Source organism: Syngnathus floridae, chromosome 7 (genome assembly GCF_059516105.1).
Source record: "Syngnathus floridae isolate MCC-2025c chromosome 7, RoL_Sflo_1.0, whole genome shotgun sequence".
Classification (NCBI taxonomy): Eukaryota; Metazoa; Chordata; class Actinopteri; order Syngnathiformes; family Syngnathidae; genus Syngnathus; species Syngnathus floridae.
The window spans coordinates 18,252,508-18,265,723 of NC_142419.1; the positions used below are offsets into that span (position 1 = coordinate 18,252,508).

General features: G+C 49.1%; 5 protein-coding genes and 1 long non-coding RNA gene across 11 annotated transcripts in view; 5 read left to right on the top strand and 1 right to left on the bottom strand.

Annotated features, from left to right (window-relative positions):
• The window catches only part of LOC148395800 (rho guanine nucleotide exchange factor TIAM1-like), a 19,895-nt gene extending 18,394 nt beyond the window's left edge, over positions 1-1,501 (top strand). For all 4 annotated transcript variants that reach the window (XM_088380379.1, XM_088380375.1, XM_088380376.1 and 1 more), the window contains one exon: positions 38-1,501. In XM_088380379.1, the coding sequence (XP_088236505.1) occupies positions 38-426 (389 nt within the window). In that variant the 3' untranslated portion in view covers positions 427-1,501. The remainder of the gene's footprint in view (positions 1-37) is intronic.
• LOC148395801 (uncharacterized) overlaps positions 1-13,216 on the bottom strand; it is a 19,444-nt gene that overhangs the window by 4,669 nt on the left and 1,559 nt on the right. For all 3 annotated transcript variants that reach the window (XR_015859369.1, XR_015859367.1, XR_015859368.1), the window contains exon 2: positions 13,122-13,202. This is a non-coding gene — a long non-coding RNA (uncharacterized LOC148395801). The remainder of the gene's footprint in view (positions 1-13,121; positions 13,203-13,216) is intronic.
• Positions 1,886-3,515, top strand: LOC148395802 (claudin-4-like). Its single transcript, XM_088380392.1, has one exon. It carries the CDS (start codon positions 2,260-2,262, stop codon positions 2,944-2,946), a length of 687 nt encoding a protein of 228 aa, XP_088236518.1. The 5' UTR covers positions 1,886-2,259; the 3' UTR covers positions 2,947-3,515.
• Positions 7,907-9,304, top strand: LOC148395803 (claudin-8-like). Its single transcript, XM_088380389.1, has one exon. The coding sequence runs from the start codon at positions 7,974-7,976 to the stop codon at positions 8,931-8,933; it is 960 nt and encodes a 319-aa protein (XP_088236515.1). The 5' UTR covers positions 7,907-7,973; the 3' UTR covers positions 8,934-9,304.
• Positions 10,060-11,095, top strand: cldn8.1 (claudin 8.1). Its single transcript, XM_088380391.1, has one exon. The coding sequence runs from the start codon at positions 10,095-10,097 to the stop codon at positions 10,896-10,898; it is 804 nt and encodes a 267-aa protein (XP_088236517.1). The 5' UTR covers positions 10,060-10,094; the 3' UTR covers positions 10,899-11,095.
• LOC148395805 (claudin-8-like) lies at positions 11,881-13,062 on the top strand. The gene has a single exon (XM_088380388.1). It carries the CDS (start codon positions 11,976-11,978, stop codon positions 12,969-12,971), a length of 996 nt encoding a protein of 331 aa, XP_088236514.1. The 5' UTR covers positions 11,881-11,975; the 3' UTR covers positions 12,972-13,062.

The window sequence follows — 13,216 nt, forward strand, 5'->3', positions numbered from 1 at the left end:
CGGGTGACATTGTGTTCTCATGCTGTGCTTTCCTCAGCATCTGCGCCAAGCAGAACCCTCGGTCGGAGAAAGCTGGTGCGCAACCGCTTCACCATCGACACCGACATCGTCTCCGACGCCGAGCCCGAACGGGACCCGGCCTCGCCCCGGGGCGACGAGTCGGAGCGCGGCCGGCTTCTGTCGTCGGAATCCAGCGACACCGACCGCTGGGTGGAAGAACAGTTTGATCTCAAGGAGTACGAAGACCCCGAGGAGGTGAAGGAGACTGACATTCTGAGCGACGAGGACGACGGGGGGCGCCTGGACGCCTCGGTGGCCGAGTTGTCCCTGCGAGGCGCCGGAGACGCGTCGGCCGCCGTGGAAGGCGGCGCCGACCGGGCTAAGGTTTGGGTGCTGCGCGGGCATTCGGCGAGCTTGCCCGACTGAAAACTCCACCGGCTTTGAGCGGTTGTTAGACAGACGCAAGCGAATCATAGTACAATCATGGAACCTTAATGGCGTGCTTTGATGACTGGCGGTGTTTGCACATGAGGGCGGGCCAGCGGCTGGCCCAGCGGCTGGCCCAGCCTGCTCTTGCCAAATGACACAGGAAGCAGTTGGGTGAAATTCCAGGATGAGCCCAAGAAAATGCAGACAGAGTCTTGATTTGGGAATTTGCACAACTTGCTCTTCTCCAGGAGCTGAACTCAAACGGCCACTTCCACATTTCTTTCTGTGACTCTTCCACTCTCTCACCTGGTGTCATTCAGCTCTTGAATGGCAAAACAGCAAGTTGTGGGAACATGAATTCAATTTCAAGAAGAATCAACTTCACTTTAAAATGTTAGCGTATTTTGGTTCATCCTGATTTTTCACCTAATTTCATATATACATCTATATGTATATATATATAGTTATGCCTAACTTTGTGTGAATGGTGGATGTATATACGCGTGACTCAGATTGAATTTTATATTTGTTCTCACAGAAATAATTAATAGCAACTGATGTCAAGTCTTGCGTAGTTTTTTTAGCAAATATGTATTTTATTTGTGTAATGTCAGTTTTTGCTTTACAGCTTTTTAGCCCGCTTTGGTTCCCTGAGTAGATTTTAGTAACAATTTGTGTCCATTTTCAGTGGTTTTAACTTAACATCATCCTGTTTTACTTGAACATTTCATTTTGTTTTGGATTACTGTGACATTTCCGTTGTTTTTTTGTTTTGCTCTTCAGTATTGCCTTTCAAAAAAGAAAACAATTTCTCATTCACCGAGAATTTGCACGAGCAGTTGTTTTTGATGGTCTTCACTGGATTACAAAGTAACATTTTTTTTGAATTATTATTATTTATTTATTGAATTGTAAATGTATTTGTTCGCAAATGTAAAGGATGGTCCAAATCTCGGCTCAGGAGAGGGCAGATGGGTGAAAATAATTGTGCTGCCGGCCGGAACTACATTTTTATCATGACTGTGCCTGTACATAAAAAATGATATCACAATAAAAACTGTTGTTTCTTACAGCTGCTCTTTATGAAGCCTTTTCCTGGCTGATGAAGCAAATCAAAGTAAAGTATGCATAACCCAAATCGTAACGGGCGTCTTTGTGACTTCCCACGCGTTTAAACTACAACAAGTGATGTCACCACGCTATTGCGTTCGTGTTTGTTTGTTTTTACTCGAGGAAGTCCGGAAGGCCGGTATCACTCTGTAAACCGGTCCGACCAGCATTGGGGTTTCTGTTCCGGCTCAGCCACTTTCATTCTTTTACTTTGCTTTTCAGTTGACTCTGATAGGAAACACAAAATTGCATGTTGTTCTCTGGACTCATAAAAAAACATTCAAATGTTGGTCCCAAGTTTAGTTGTATTCAACTTTCATGGTTTGAGCCTTTAGTTTTTGGAAACTGCTTGTTGGGAAATATTTCACTTTTTTTTTTTTTTTTTTAGCAATATATTTTAATTGAGTCACATCCATCCCAGCAAAAAAGAAAAACATGTTACTGTTTAAAGTGCTTATAGTGGCTTGTGATCATCCCTAATTTTTGATGTTCATGTCGATCCTGAACATTTGAAGTGGACCTCGGACAACCACTCATCTCGTTTTGGTTTTACAATCGCTGTCGCCTTGGCACAGAAGAGGCAGGTGCACATAGCGTGTCGCTAAAACCAGACGGATGACATTACACGCGTGGCTGGCGATATCATCCAGCAGCGAGTAAAAGAAGGCGGCGGCCGAGCCTCGGCTCCATTTCGAAAGAATCACCGGGCGAGGCTGCAGCATGAAGGCCAAGCTGGACATCGTGGCCATGGTCTTGGGCTTCCTGGGCCTGTTCGGCGTGGTGGCGGCCACGGCCATGCCCATGTGGCGCGTGTCGGCCTTCATCGGCGCCAACCTGATCGTGATGGAGGTGCTGTGGGAGGGCCTGTGGATGAACTGCTACAACCAGGCCGACATCAAGATGCAATGCAAGGTGTACGACTCGCTGCTCATCCTGCCCGTGGAGCTGCAGGCGGCGCGGGGGCTGATGGTGGTCTCCATCGTGGTGGTGGTGATAGCCTTGGTCGTGGCCGGTTTCTCCATGCAGAGGAGCATCTGCTGCCAGGACAACGCCCGGGCCAAGAACATCACCACGGCCTTCGCCGGCTGCTTGTTTTTGCTGGCCTGCCTGCTGACGCTGATCCCCGTGTGCTGGGTGGCGCACACGGTCATCCGCAACTTCTACAACCCGGTGGTGGTGGATTCGCGCAAGCGGGAACTGGGGGCATCGCTCTTCCTGGGCTGGGGCACCTGCGCCATCCTGCTGGCCACCGGCTGCCTCCTGCTGCTCAACTATGCCAAGCGGCGCTCCAAGGAGTACGCCGCCCCCTACACGGCGGGCTCCTACCTGCTGAGCGCCAGGGGCGGCGGCAGCGTGCGCAGCAGCCGGGCGCCGTCCAGCTTCCACAAGCATCACGAGTACGTGTGATGCCGGGGTCACGGCGGTGTACGCATGGCCTTTTGCGGTGCCGACTCGAGATACGAGTTGAGATGCGAGTGGTCGCTCAGCAGATTTTCTTTGCTTTGACTTGTGGGCAAAAAGGGGAAAGAAAACTTAAAAGGATTAAAAAAAAAAAAAAGCACTTTTAAAATATGCTTCAAGTTGTTCATTGAGAGTCCCAATTGAAGTTGAGGGTCAAACTGATGCTGTAATGCTCTGAACACAAATGGTGGAGCAACCCATGGAAACAGATCATCATCACATGACATCATCACCTTCCAAAATAATGGCACGTCATTTTGAAAGGACAAAAAAACGAAACCAAATATTGTTTGGATTATATTTTAAAATAATTTAAAATAATTTTAGAGGTGGCCAGTATCATGAAATGGTTAAGGCAAAAAAAAACACTGTACATATTTGATTTGATTTTTGTCAATGTGACTTGTGTATTATTTTAAAAAGGCAAAAAAGCCAATGTGTTAAAATGTCCCAATTATGTTTGCACTAATGTGAATGTGTTGTAAAGTCAAAAATTAAACAGCTTTTCTGATTCAGTTTGGTTGATGTTTGTTTTTTATTTTTTAACCTACTACTTCGCTGATAGGCTAAACGCTTCTACAGATAAAAAGGCCGGCCGGGTCTGACTTGGACTTTGAGTGCGGCATGCGGCTTTCAACCGGAGTACTCCATCGAGCCTGCTGGAGTTAGGGTGTTTCACACCTTTTCAGCGGCTCAACTTTCACACACTTCAATCGTTTTAGCCCGACTGGAAGCCTTTTGGAACAGGAACAGAGTGCACTAGTGTTGGCTCGAAACGAATCTTTTCAGTGAACGAGAGTGAACGAATCACGTGATTCGTTCTTTTTTCAGTTCATATGACTTCAACCAGTAGGTGTCGGTAATGCCCATCGAAACTGGTGCCACCTCGCCGTAAAACAAAACGAAGAAGAAAATGACGTCACTTCCCGTTCACCAACGACGCGTGAATTGCATTTCCCGTTCATCAACGAACGGATCTGTGAGTGAGTGATTTGCATTTGCAGTTCATCGCGAGAACGGATCAGTGAGGGAACGAATCGTGACTTTCCCGTTCGCGAACGAGGCAATGGGTCAACTGCCTTCCTTCCTTCCTTCCTTCCCACTGTGCATCAACGGATCGGTCAGTGAAGGTGTTGCGTCTCCCTCCTGGCGTCAACTATGGAAGCCAGAATGTCGATTGAAGATTTGCCAAGGAAAGAAAGAAGCACTCACTGAAACACCACTTCTTTTATGCAAGCTAACGGCTAACTTTATTGCATTCAGGGATGCGCCGTGATGCAACAACGGGGAGATGATGCTTCTCTTTGGCTCATCTTGATTTTAGAACACTTATAGTAGTTTTTAAATAACGTGCATGCATGTATACGCCTAAATATTGTTTCCAATATATCTACTGCAATTTCACATTGGATTGCTGGTTTGAAATTTACTTGTAATATTATTATTTTCAAATAAACATTTATGTTAAAACTTATCTGGTGTTTTATTCCTTGTTTTTATTTTTTTGGGCATGAAAACAAAATAAATAAACAAAGGGTTAATTGCACAATAAATGCACATTCAGGAATATTCTCACTCCTGGGCTCGAACCAAAATCTTACCGAGCAAGAACCCATGTCACTCACCAGTCGGTTATAACGACCTGGCAGTCAAGGGTCGTTTTTACTGTTTTGTACTAGTGATGTGCATTCCAGTTAAGTGAACTGAATCTTTAGAATCGGTTCACTCACCCTAACCTCCTGATTGGCTGTTTGATCTGTGACGTCACTTGGACACTCCATTAGGTACACCACCATTTTCAAGTGTACCTAATCACAGGCCACTTTATTAGGGAAATATCATGGTCAAAGGTCACAGGTTTCAAGCTCTAGTCCTTGGGGCCGCATTCCAACATGTTTTCCAAGATAATAAAGTGGCAACTTTATTAGGTACACTTGAAAATGGCGGTGTACCTAATGGAGTGTCCATGTGATTCCCTCGTTAAGCGCACCTGCGGGAAAAGTTTTTGGTCACTTTCACGTTCCAAAGGAGCTAAAACTTTTCCCGCAGGTGCGCTTAACGAGGGAACCACACGGACACTCCATTAGGTACACCGCCATTTTCAAGTGTACCTCATCACAGGCCACTTTATTAGGGCAATATCATGGTCAAAGGTCACAGGTTTCAAGCTCTAGTCCTTGGGGCCGCATTCCAACATGTTTTCCAAGATAATAAAGTGGCCACTTTATTAGGGAAATATCATGGTCAAAGGTCACAGGTTTCAAGCCCTAGTCCTTGGGGCCGCATTCCAACATGTTTTCCAAGATAATAAAGAGGCCACTTTATTAGGTACACTTGAAAATGGCGGTGTACCTAATGGAGTGTCCGTGTGATTCCCTCGTTAAGCGCACCTGCGGGAAAAGTTTTTGGTCACTTTCACAGTCCAAAGGAGCTAAAACTTTTCCCGCAGGTGCGCTTAACGAGGGAACCACACGGACACTCCATTAGGTACACCGCCATTTTCAAGTGTACCTAATAACAGGCCACTTTATTAGGGCAATATCATGGTCAAAGGTCACAGGTTTCAAGCTCTAGTCCTTGAGGCCGCATTCCAACATGTTTTCCAAGATAATAAAGTGGCCACTTTATTAGGGCAATATCATGGTCAAAGGTCACAGGTGTCAAGCTCTAGTCCTTGGGGCCGCATTCCAACATGTTTTCCAAGATGATAAAGTGGCCACTTTATTAGGTACACTTGAAAATGGTGGTGTACCTAATGGAGTGTCCATGTGATTCCCTCGTTAAGTGCAGGTGCGTGAAAACTTTTAGCCACTTTCACGTTCAAAAAGAGCTAAAAGTTTTCACGCACCTGCACTTAACGAGGGAATCACACGGACACTCCATTAGGTACACCGCCATTTTCAAGTGTACCTAATAACGGACCACTTTATTAGGGAAATATCATGGTCACAGGTGTCAAGCTCTAGTCCTTGGGGCCGCATTCCAACATGTTTTCCAAGACAATAAAGTGGCCACTTTATTAGGTACACTTGAAAATGGCGGTGTACCTAATGGAGTGTCCATGTGATTCCCTCGTTAAGTGCAGGTGCGTGAAAAGTTTTAGCCACTTTCACGTTCAAAAGGAGCTAAAAGTTTTCACGCACCTGCACTTAACGAGGGAATCACACAGACACTCCATTAGGTACACCGCCATTTTCAAGTGTACCTAATAACAGGCCACTTTATTAGGGAAATATCATGGTCAAAGGTCACAGGTGTCAAGCTCTAGTCCTTGGGGCCGCATTCCAACATGTTTTCCAAGATGATAAAGTGGCCACTTTATTAGGTACACTTGAAAATGGCAGTGTACCTAATGGAGTGTCCAAGTGACGTCACAGATCAAACAGCCAATCAGGAAGTTAGGGCGAGTGAACCGATTCTAAAAATTCAGTTCGCTTGAGAACTGTAATGCACATCACTGGTACAAAGCAGTGCAGACGACCTTAAGGTGCCAGGTCGAAATAGCCGACTGGTGAAGGACACGGGCTCTTGCTCGGTTAGAACTTGGTTCGATCCCAGGTACGTAAATATGTCTTAATGTGATTTTATTGTGCAATTAACCCTTTATTTCTTCTTTTTTTTTACCTCGTGTAGTGTACCTATTGAAGTGTCCACGCATATTGTCATATAAAGCAGTTAACCAAATGTCCGATTTTTGTTTTCATGCCCAAAAACAATAAAAAGAAGGAATAAAACACCAGACAAGTTTTAACAGGTTTTAATGTTTATTAAAATAAAATAATAATAATAGTAAATTTAAACCAGCAATCTGATGTGAAATTGCAGTAGACATATTGGATAACAATATTTAGGCGTATATATGCATGCACGTTATTTAAAAACTACTATAAGTGTTCTAAAATCAAGATGAGCCAAAGAGAAGCATCTTCTCCCCGTTGTTGCATCACGGCGCATCCCTTCATGCAATAAAGTTAGCCGTTAGCTTGCATAAAAGAAGTGGTGTTTCAATGAGTGCTTCTTTCTTTCCTTGGCAAATCGTAAATCGACACTCAGGCTTCCATAGTTGACGCCAGGAGGGCGACGCAACACCTTCACTGACCGATCCGTTGATGCACAGTGGGAAGGAAGGAAGGAAGGAAGGCAGTTGACCCATTGCCTCGTTCGCGAACGGGAAAGTCACGATTCGTTCCCTCACTGATCCGTTCTCGCGATGAACTGCAAATGCAAATCACTCACTCACAGATCCGTTCGTTGGTGGACGGGAAATGCGATTCACGACTCGTTGGTGAACGGGAAGTGACGTCATTTTCTTCTTCGTTTTGTTTTACGACGAGGTGGCACCAGCTTCAATGGGCATTACCGACATCTACTGGTTGAAGTCAAATGAACTGAAAAAAGAACGAATCACTTTAAGAAGTGATTTGTTCACTCTCGTTCACTGAAAAGATTCATTCTTTTGAACCCATCGTTCACTCACGAGCCAACACTAGTCAGTGCACAGTGTGAAAGATGCCACTTTATTGTTTCAGATCATAGATCATGTGACTTTTTTTTGGCCCTGTTTTTAGCATTTTTTTTAATTCAGTTTTAATAATCAGGTTTTGTCAATTCAAGATCAAATCAAAATATGAAACTCGGTCACGTGCCATCTTTGTATTTTCCGCCAAGGATCCGAGCAAAGTTAAGACTATTTTGAATTTCCATTCAATTTTCATTCCCGCCGGGCCTGATCAAGTTTTGTTGAAACTCATTTGCATCACGGTGCGGATGGATTGAAAAGGCTGGAGAGCGAAACACAATGGAGTTTCCTGTTGACGCTTTTGATGGGGCGCTTTGATCGGCATTCGAAGCGGCTGGACCTGCTCGACGACGTGGTTTGCATTTCTGTGGGTGTATAAGCTCCTCGCCTGGTCGGTCGGGCTCCTCAGACTTGCCTGGGCACTCGTGAGAGCGCCGCCCGTGTGCTCCAGCAAATGGCCTCCTACACCGCCTACAGCGGTTACTCCAAGCCGCCTCTGTCTTACGCCGCCTCGTACTACGACGAGAAGCGTCCGGCTTACACGGGGGCCTACACGGGGGCCTACACGGCGCCTTACACGGCGCCTTACACGGCGCCCTACTCGGACTACAGCGACAACAAGGACACCCTGTACGAGGAGAAGAAGATCATCGAGAAGAGAAAGCGCAAGTACGCCTATTGCTGCGAGGTGATCGCCCTGGTCATCGGCTTCATCGGGCTGATCGGCGTGGCGGCCGTGACGGGCCTGCCCATGTGGAGGGTGACGGCCTTCATCGAGGAGAACATCATCGTGATGGAAACGCGTTGGGAGGGCTTGTGGATGAACTGCTACAGACAGGCCAATATCCGGATGCAGTGCAAGGTGTACGACTCGCTGCTCTTCCTGCCGCCCGACCTGCAGGCGGCCCGCGGGCTCATGTGCGCCTCGGTGGCCATCACCACCTTCGCGCTCATCGTGTCGGCCGTGGGGATGAAGTGCACCAAGGTGGTGGACTACCGCGCCCGCACCAAGCACATCGTGCTGGTGGTGGGCGGCTCGCTCTTTCTGCTGGCCTGCGTCACCACGCTGATCCCCGTGTCGTGGACGGGCCACCGGATCATCCAGGAGTTCTACAACCCGCTGCTGATCGACGCCCAGCGCCGGGAGCTGGGCGAGGCGCTCTACATCGGCTGGGTGACGTCGGCCTTGCTCTTCGCCGCCGGCGTCATCCTGCTGAGTCGCCACGCCCCGCGCACCCAAAAGCCCGAGGAGAGGGTCATCTACAACCCCGGCTCGTACGTCTACCAGCCCGGCTCGGCGTACGGGCCCGGCCCGGCGTACGGGCCGCCCGCCAACTACCAGCCCGCGTACTCCTACCAGCCTGCCTACTCCGCCCCCCCGCCGGGCTCTGTGGCCTACACGCCGGTCCAGTAGGCCCAAAATTTCACAGAGACAGAAAGTGGCTTTTTTTTCGCTGCCAAAACAGGTGGCGTCGATTTCTAAACTCGCTTGGAAAAAGCTGAAAAAAATGATTCCATGTTTTTTGGTGGAACGTATTCTTTTAATGTGCTCAATCAAGCAACGGTGTGTTTTGACAAATGGTTGAAAGTTTAAACCATTGTACAGATTGTCAATTTGTTTTCTCAGATGAAATGTTCTTATATTTTGCCTCTTTTTTTTTTTTTTTTTTTAAGAGCATTACCGGCAGGTGATTTTTAGATCCGCTGGTGAGGCTTTCTGAACTGTAAATAGATAATTGTGATTTCAAGGGCCCACCGCGGTGCTTAATAAATGGAGAAAAAAGGCTCCCTGTTGATTTTGTTTTCCGTGATGGCGTTTGACTCAGCGGTGTTGTTATCTCTCTGCTTGTCATCGACTATGCAGCTCAACCGGTCAAACCGGAAGATTGTCACAGATCCAACCGCCAGACAAAAGTGACACAGGACGTCTGAGCCACGAGGACAAAGGAGACATTTAGCAAACAGAAAAGTCCAGCCCGTGCGTCAACCAGCTCACAAGATAAAGTCTAATCTGGGCTAGAATGCCTCTGGTTCTGACCCAAGAGGGTGGTTCCAGTGGAGGGAAAAGATCACATCTAGAAATGCTTCAGAGGAACATTGGAAATGCAAAAGCAAGAATTCTGTCAAAGTCAGCTGTCAGGCCCGCTCAGAGGGACAATTCATATCAGCTGTCAACCACAAACTCATTGATCATTTCAATCAATACGAAGGTAGTAATCCTCAGCAAAAAGCCCATCGTTTGAATCAGGCGCTCCTCGGGGACCAGAATTGGACGCCTGTGGATTCAAACCCAGAACCGCTTGACTGCGAGGCAGACGTGTTGACCGCTGCCCTACGGCCTGGTAAATGAACACCTCTGTGGAATGGCGAGAAGGTGTAAACTGAGAGCGTTGAGCAAACAAGCTCCTGTTTGCTGCACAAAGCCAGAAGCGGCCCGAGGGGAGTCTGTCTCCTAGCGACGCCTTTCAAATCCCGCCCACAACAGGTGAACTCCCTCCCTACCTCCCTCCCTCCCTCGCCGGGATGCGGCGACGTCCCAGCGGCGGGGCCCGACTCCTTCCCAAAGCGGGACGAGATGGCCAACTCGGCGCTGGAGCTGCTGGCTCTCGTTCTGACCGTCGTCGGGCTGATCGGGGCGGCGGCCAGCACCGGCATGCCCATGTGGCGCGTCACGGCCTTCATCGGCGAGAACATCATCGTGTTCGAGACCCGCTACGAAGGCCTGTGGATGAACTGCTTCAAGCAGGCCGACATCCGGATGCAGTGCAAGGTGTACGACTCGCTGCTGGCCTTGCCGCCGGACCTGCAGGCGGCTCGGGGGCTGATGTGCTGCTCCGTGGCCCTGGCCGGCCTGGGCCTCCTCACCAGCCTGCTGGGGCTGCAGTGCACCTCGTGCATCCGCAACAACCAGCGAGCCAAGCGGACGGTGCTGGTCGTGGCCGGCTCCATGATCATAGCGGCGTGCATCTGCGTCCTGATCCCCGTGTCGTGGACGGGCCACGTCATCATCCGGGACTTCTACAACCCCTTGCTGATCGACGCCCAGCGCCGGGAGCTGGGCGAGGCGCTCTACATCGGCTGGGTGGCCAGCGCCTTCCTGTTGGCCGGGGGCTGCGTCTTCACCTGCTGCAACGTGCGCTCGGAAGGCAAAGACGTCGCCAGGAGCTACATCTACTCCGGGAACTCGGACTACGCGGCGTACCCTCCTCCGCAGGCCGTCCAGCCGCTGCAGCCTCAGCGGCTGGTCCTGCTGCCCCAGGTCCAGACACAGCCCGTCCTGTCCCGACACCCTTCCAGCAGCTACCGCTACCAGTCCAGGCAGCCGTCCAGGTACCCGTCCAGGAACCCGTCTGTACACAGCGGGGTGGCGTATCTCTGACTGAAGCAATAACTTCTTCTACGTTTCATGTGATAAAGAAAAAAATACATTTCAATGACTAGATTGACTTTTTTTAAAATATGTTGTGTGTTGTTAGTTTTAATTGCTTGCACATTTCAATGACATAGCAAACAAAGATGTGTTTCTAGTATTTGATCTCTCCAATGTACCTCAATAAAGTGAGCAAAAATGTTCCATCGCCTTTTCTTGGTGATGAAGTGCAGTTATCGTTGGCCCATTTTGCACTTAGCTTTTTATATCATTTAATTACAAGTGTAACTATATACGGCAAATCCATGGTCTCGTCGGCTCATGGTGCCAATAATTAGATCGTGCGAGTGTCCTCTAATAAGAAAGCAGCAATTGACTTTTTAGCTTATGCGTACATGTACACATGCTTATAATAGATTGGTTTTATTTTGTAAACTAATTCCCTCAGAGTGTTTACGTTTGAGCGAGTCATCGGCCTCAACCCGAGTCGCAGCGACGAACGCAAGCGAGCAGTCGACTGACTGCTTGTTTAAGGTGTGGACGCTTTTGTGTTTACCGAGTCATGTGACTGAAATTTGCTTTGAAAGAAGATACAAAGAGTCCATTGGTGACCTGTTTTGCATTGGCAAAAGCAACAAGCGGCTCATCGTAAACCTGATAGGGGAAATCATCTGCTTAGTTTAAAGTTTTTTTTTAAAAAAAAAGCATATCCCGGTAGTTGCTCATGTGAAAAAATATACAGATCCAATTCATCTATTTTCGACTGACTGTGTTAAAGCATTTGATCCAAAATGAGAGTGGACCTCGAACCTTTCCCTGAGGAACTGCGGTCTAAATGAGGTATGAGATGCTGGTACAGTTTGCAAAGTTGCTGCGGTAGATGTACCAGCAGAAAGCCAAAGCCAAAACATGCAGTGATCCCGAGGCACCCTCATCGGTCCGAGCCAATCGGGAGCCTGCCGAGCATTTTTCCCACAACAAGCTTCAAGTGAGCGTCCGCAAACTCACCAGTTGAGTCTCGGGCACGTCGCTGACAGGCTAGGCGGGATGGCCTCTGCCGTTTAGTTCCTTCCCCGTCTGGGAGCGATGGTCCAAGGAATTTGCGAGCTCGCCGCCATATGCGTGGGCCTGCTGGGGCTGATCGGAGCGGCCGCCACCACCGGGATGCCCATGTGGAAGGTGACGGCGTTCATCGAGGAGAACATCATCGTGATGGAAACGCGTTGGGAGGGCTTGTGGATGAACTGCTACAGGCAAGCCAACATCCGGATGCAGTGCAAGGTGTACGACTCGCTCCTGTTCCTGCCCGCCGAGCTGCAGGCCTCCCGGGGCCTCATGTGCTGCTCCCTGGCCTTGTCAGGACTGGGGCTCACGGTGGCCACGTTGGGACTACGCTGCACGTCCTGCTTCCGCGATAACCGCAGAGTCAAATCCGCCATCTTGTCGGTGGCGGGCGGCATGCAGCTGCTGGCGTCCCTCTGCGTCTTCATCCCCGTGTCGTGGACGGGCCACATCATCATCCGGGACTTCTACAACCCGCTGCTGATCGACGCCCAGAGACGGGAGCTGGGAGAGGCGCTCTACGTCGGCTGGGTGACGGGCGCCTTTCTCTTTGCTTCCGGATTATTGTTCGTCTGCGGCGTGCGCCTCTCAGACAAACGCTCCGTGGACGTCGACCGCCACCCCGACGCTCTGATGGCCTACCGGCCCGTCCAGAGTCTTGCCAGCCTGAGGTCCGAGCCCTTCCGGCAGCAAGGCCCCGCCGGACCCCATCTCATCCTTCCTCGACTGGCACCGGGCGACGTCACGCTCTACAACTCAACCGAAAGGTCACCCGGCTCGTATCAAGCCGCCGCCGCCCGACATTCGAGGCACTCGAACCCAGCGGGGAGCATATACATGCCCGTCAACTCCTTATACATGAGCCAGAACAGCGGGCCGTACGCGCCCCGGTACAACCCCACAGTGACCTATTCATCCAGCTACCACCCGACGCCTCAAACGCCCGTTTTCATTCAATACAAATCGTCCAGAATTGAACCGGCATCGTACAGCGGGAGCAGCCCAGGCATGTACATCTGAACAAAACTACAAGTTGGAAAATTCAAAGAAATCATGTGGTTTTCATGAAAATGTTTCTAACTCATCGATAAATAAACTTGACTCGCTATCATATTCATGTCATTATTATTATGATTTGAAATCTGTATCATCTGCAGTGCTAGAACTCACCAGAAGACGGCGCCAAATCACAGGAGGAAACCAGACTGGCGTTTTCGTCGCCTCGTCTTGCATTTAAGCAGCTGTCACGTCCTGTGGAACAAATA

Bases quoted from the DNA above. Each gene is read 5' to 3' on its own strand.
- LOC148395802 (XM_088380392.1), top strand. From the start codon at position 2,260: ATGAAGGCCAAGCTGGACATCGTGGCCATGGTCTTGGGCTTCCTGGGC.
- LOC148395803 (XM_088380389.1), top strand. From the start codon at position 7,974: ATGGCCTCCTACACCGCCTACAGCGGTTACTCCAAGCCGCCTCTGTCT.
- cldn8.1 (XM_088380391.1), top strand. From the start codon at position 10,095: ATGGCCAACTCGGCGCTGGAGCTGCTGGCTCTCGTTCTGACCGTCGTC.
- LOC148395805 (XM_088380388.1), top strand. From the start codon at position 11,976: ATGGTCCAAGGAATTTGCGAGCTCGCCGCCATATGCGTGGGCCTGCTG.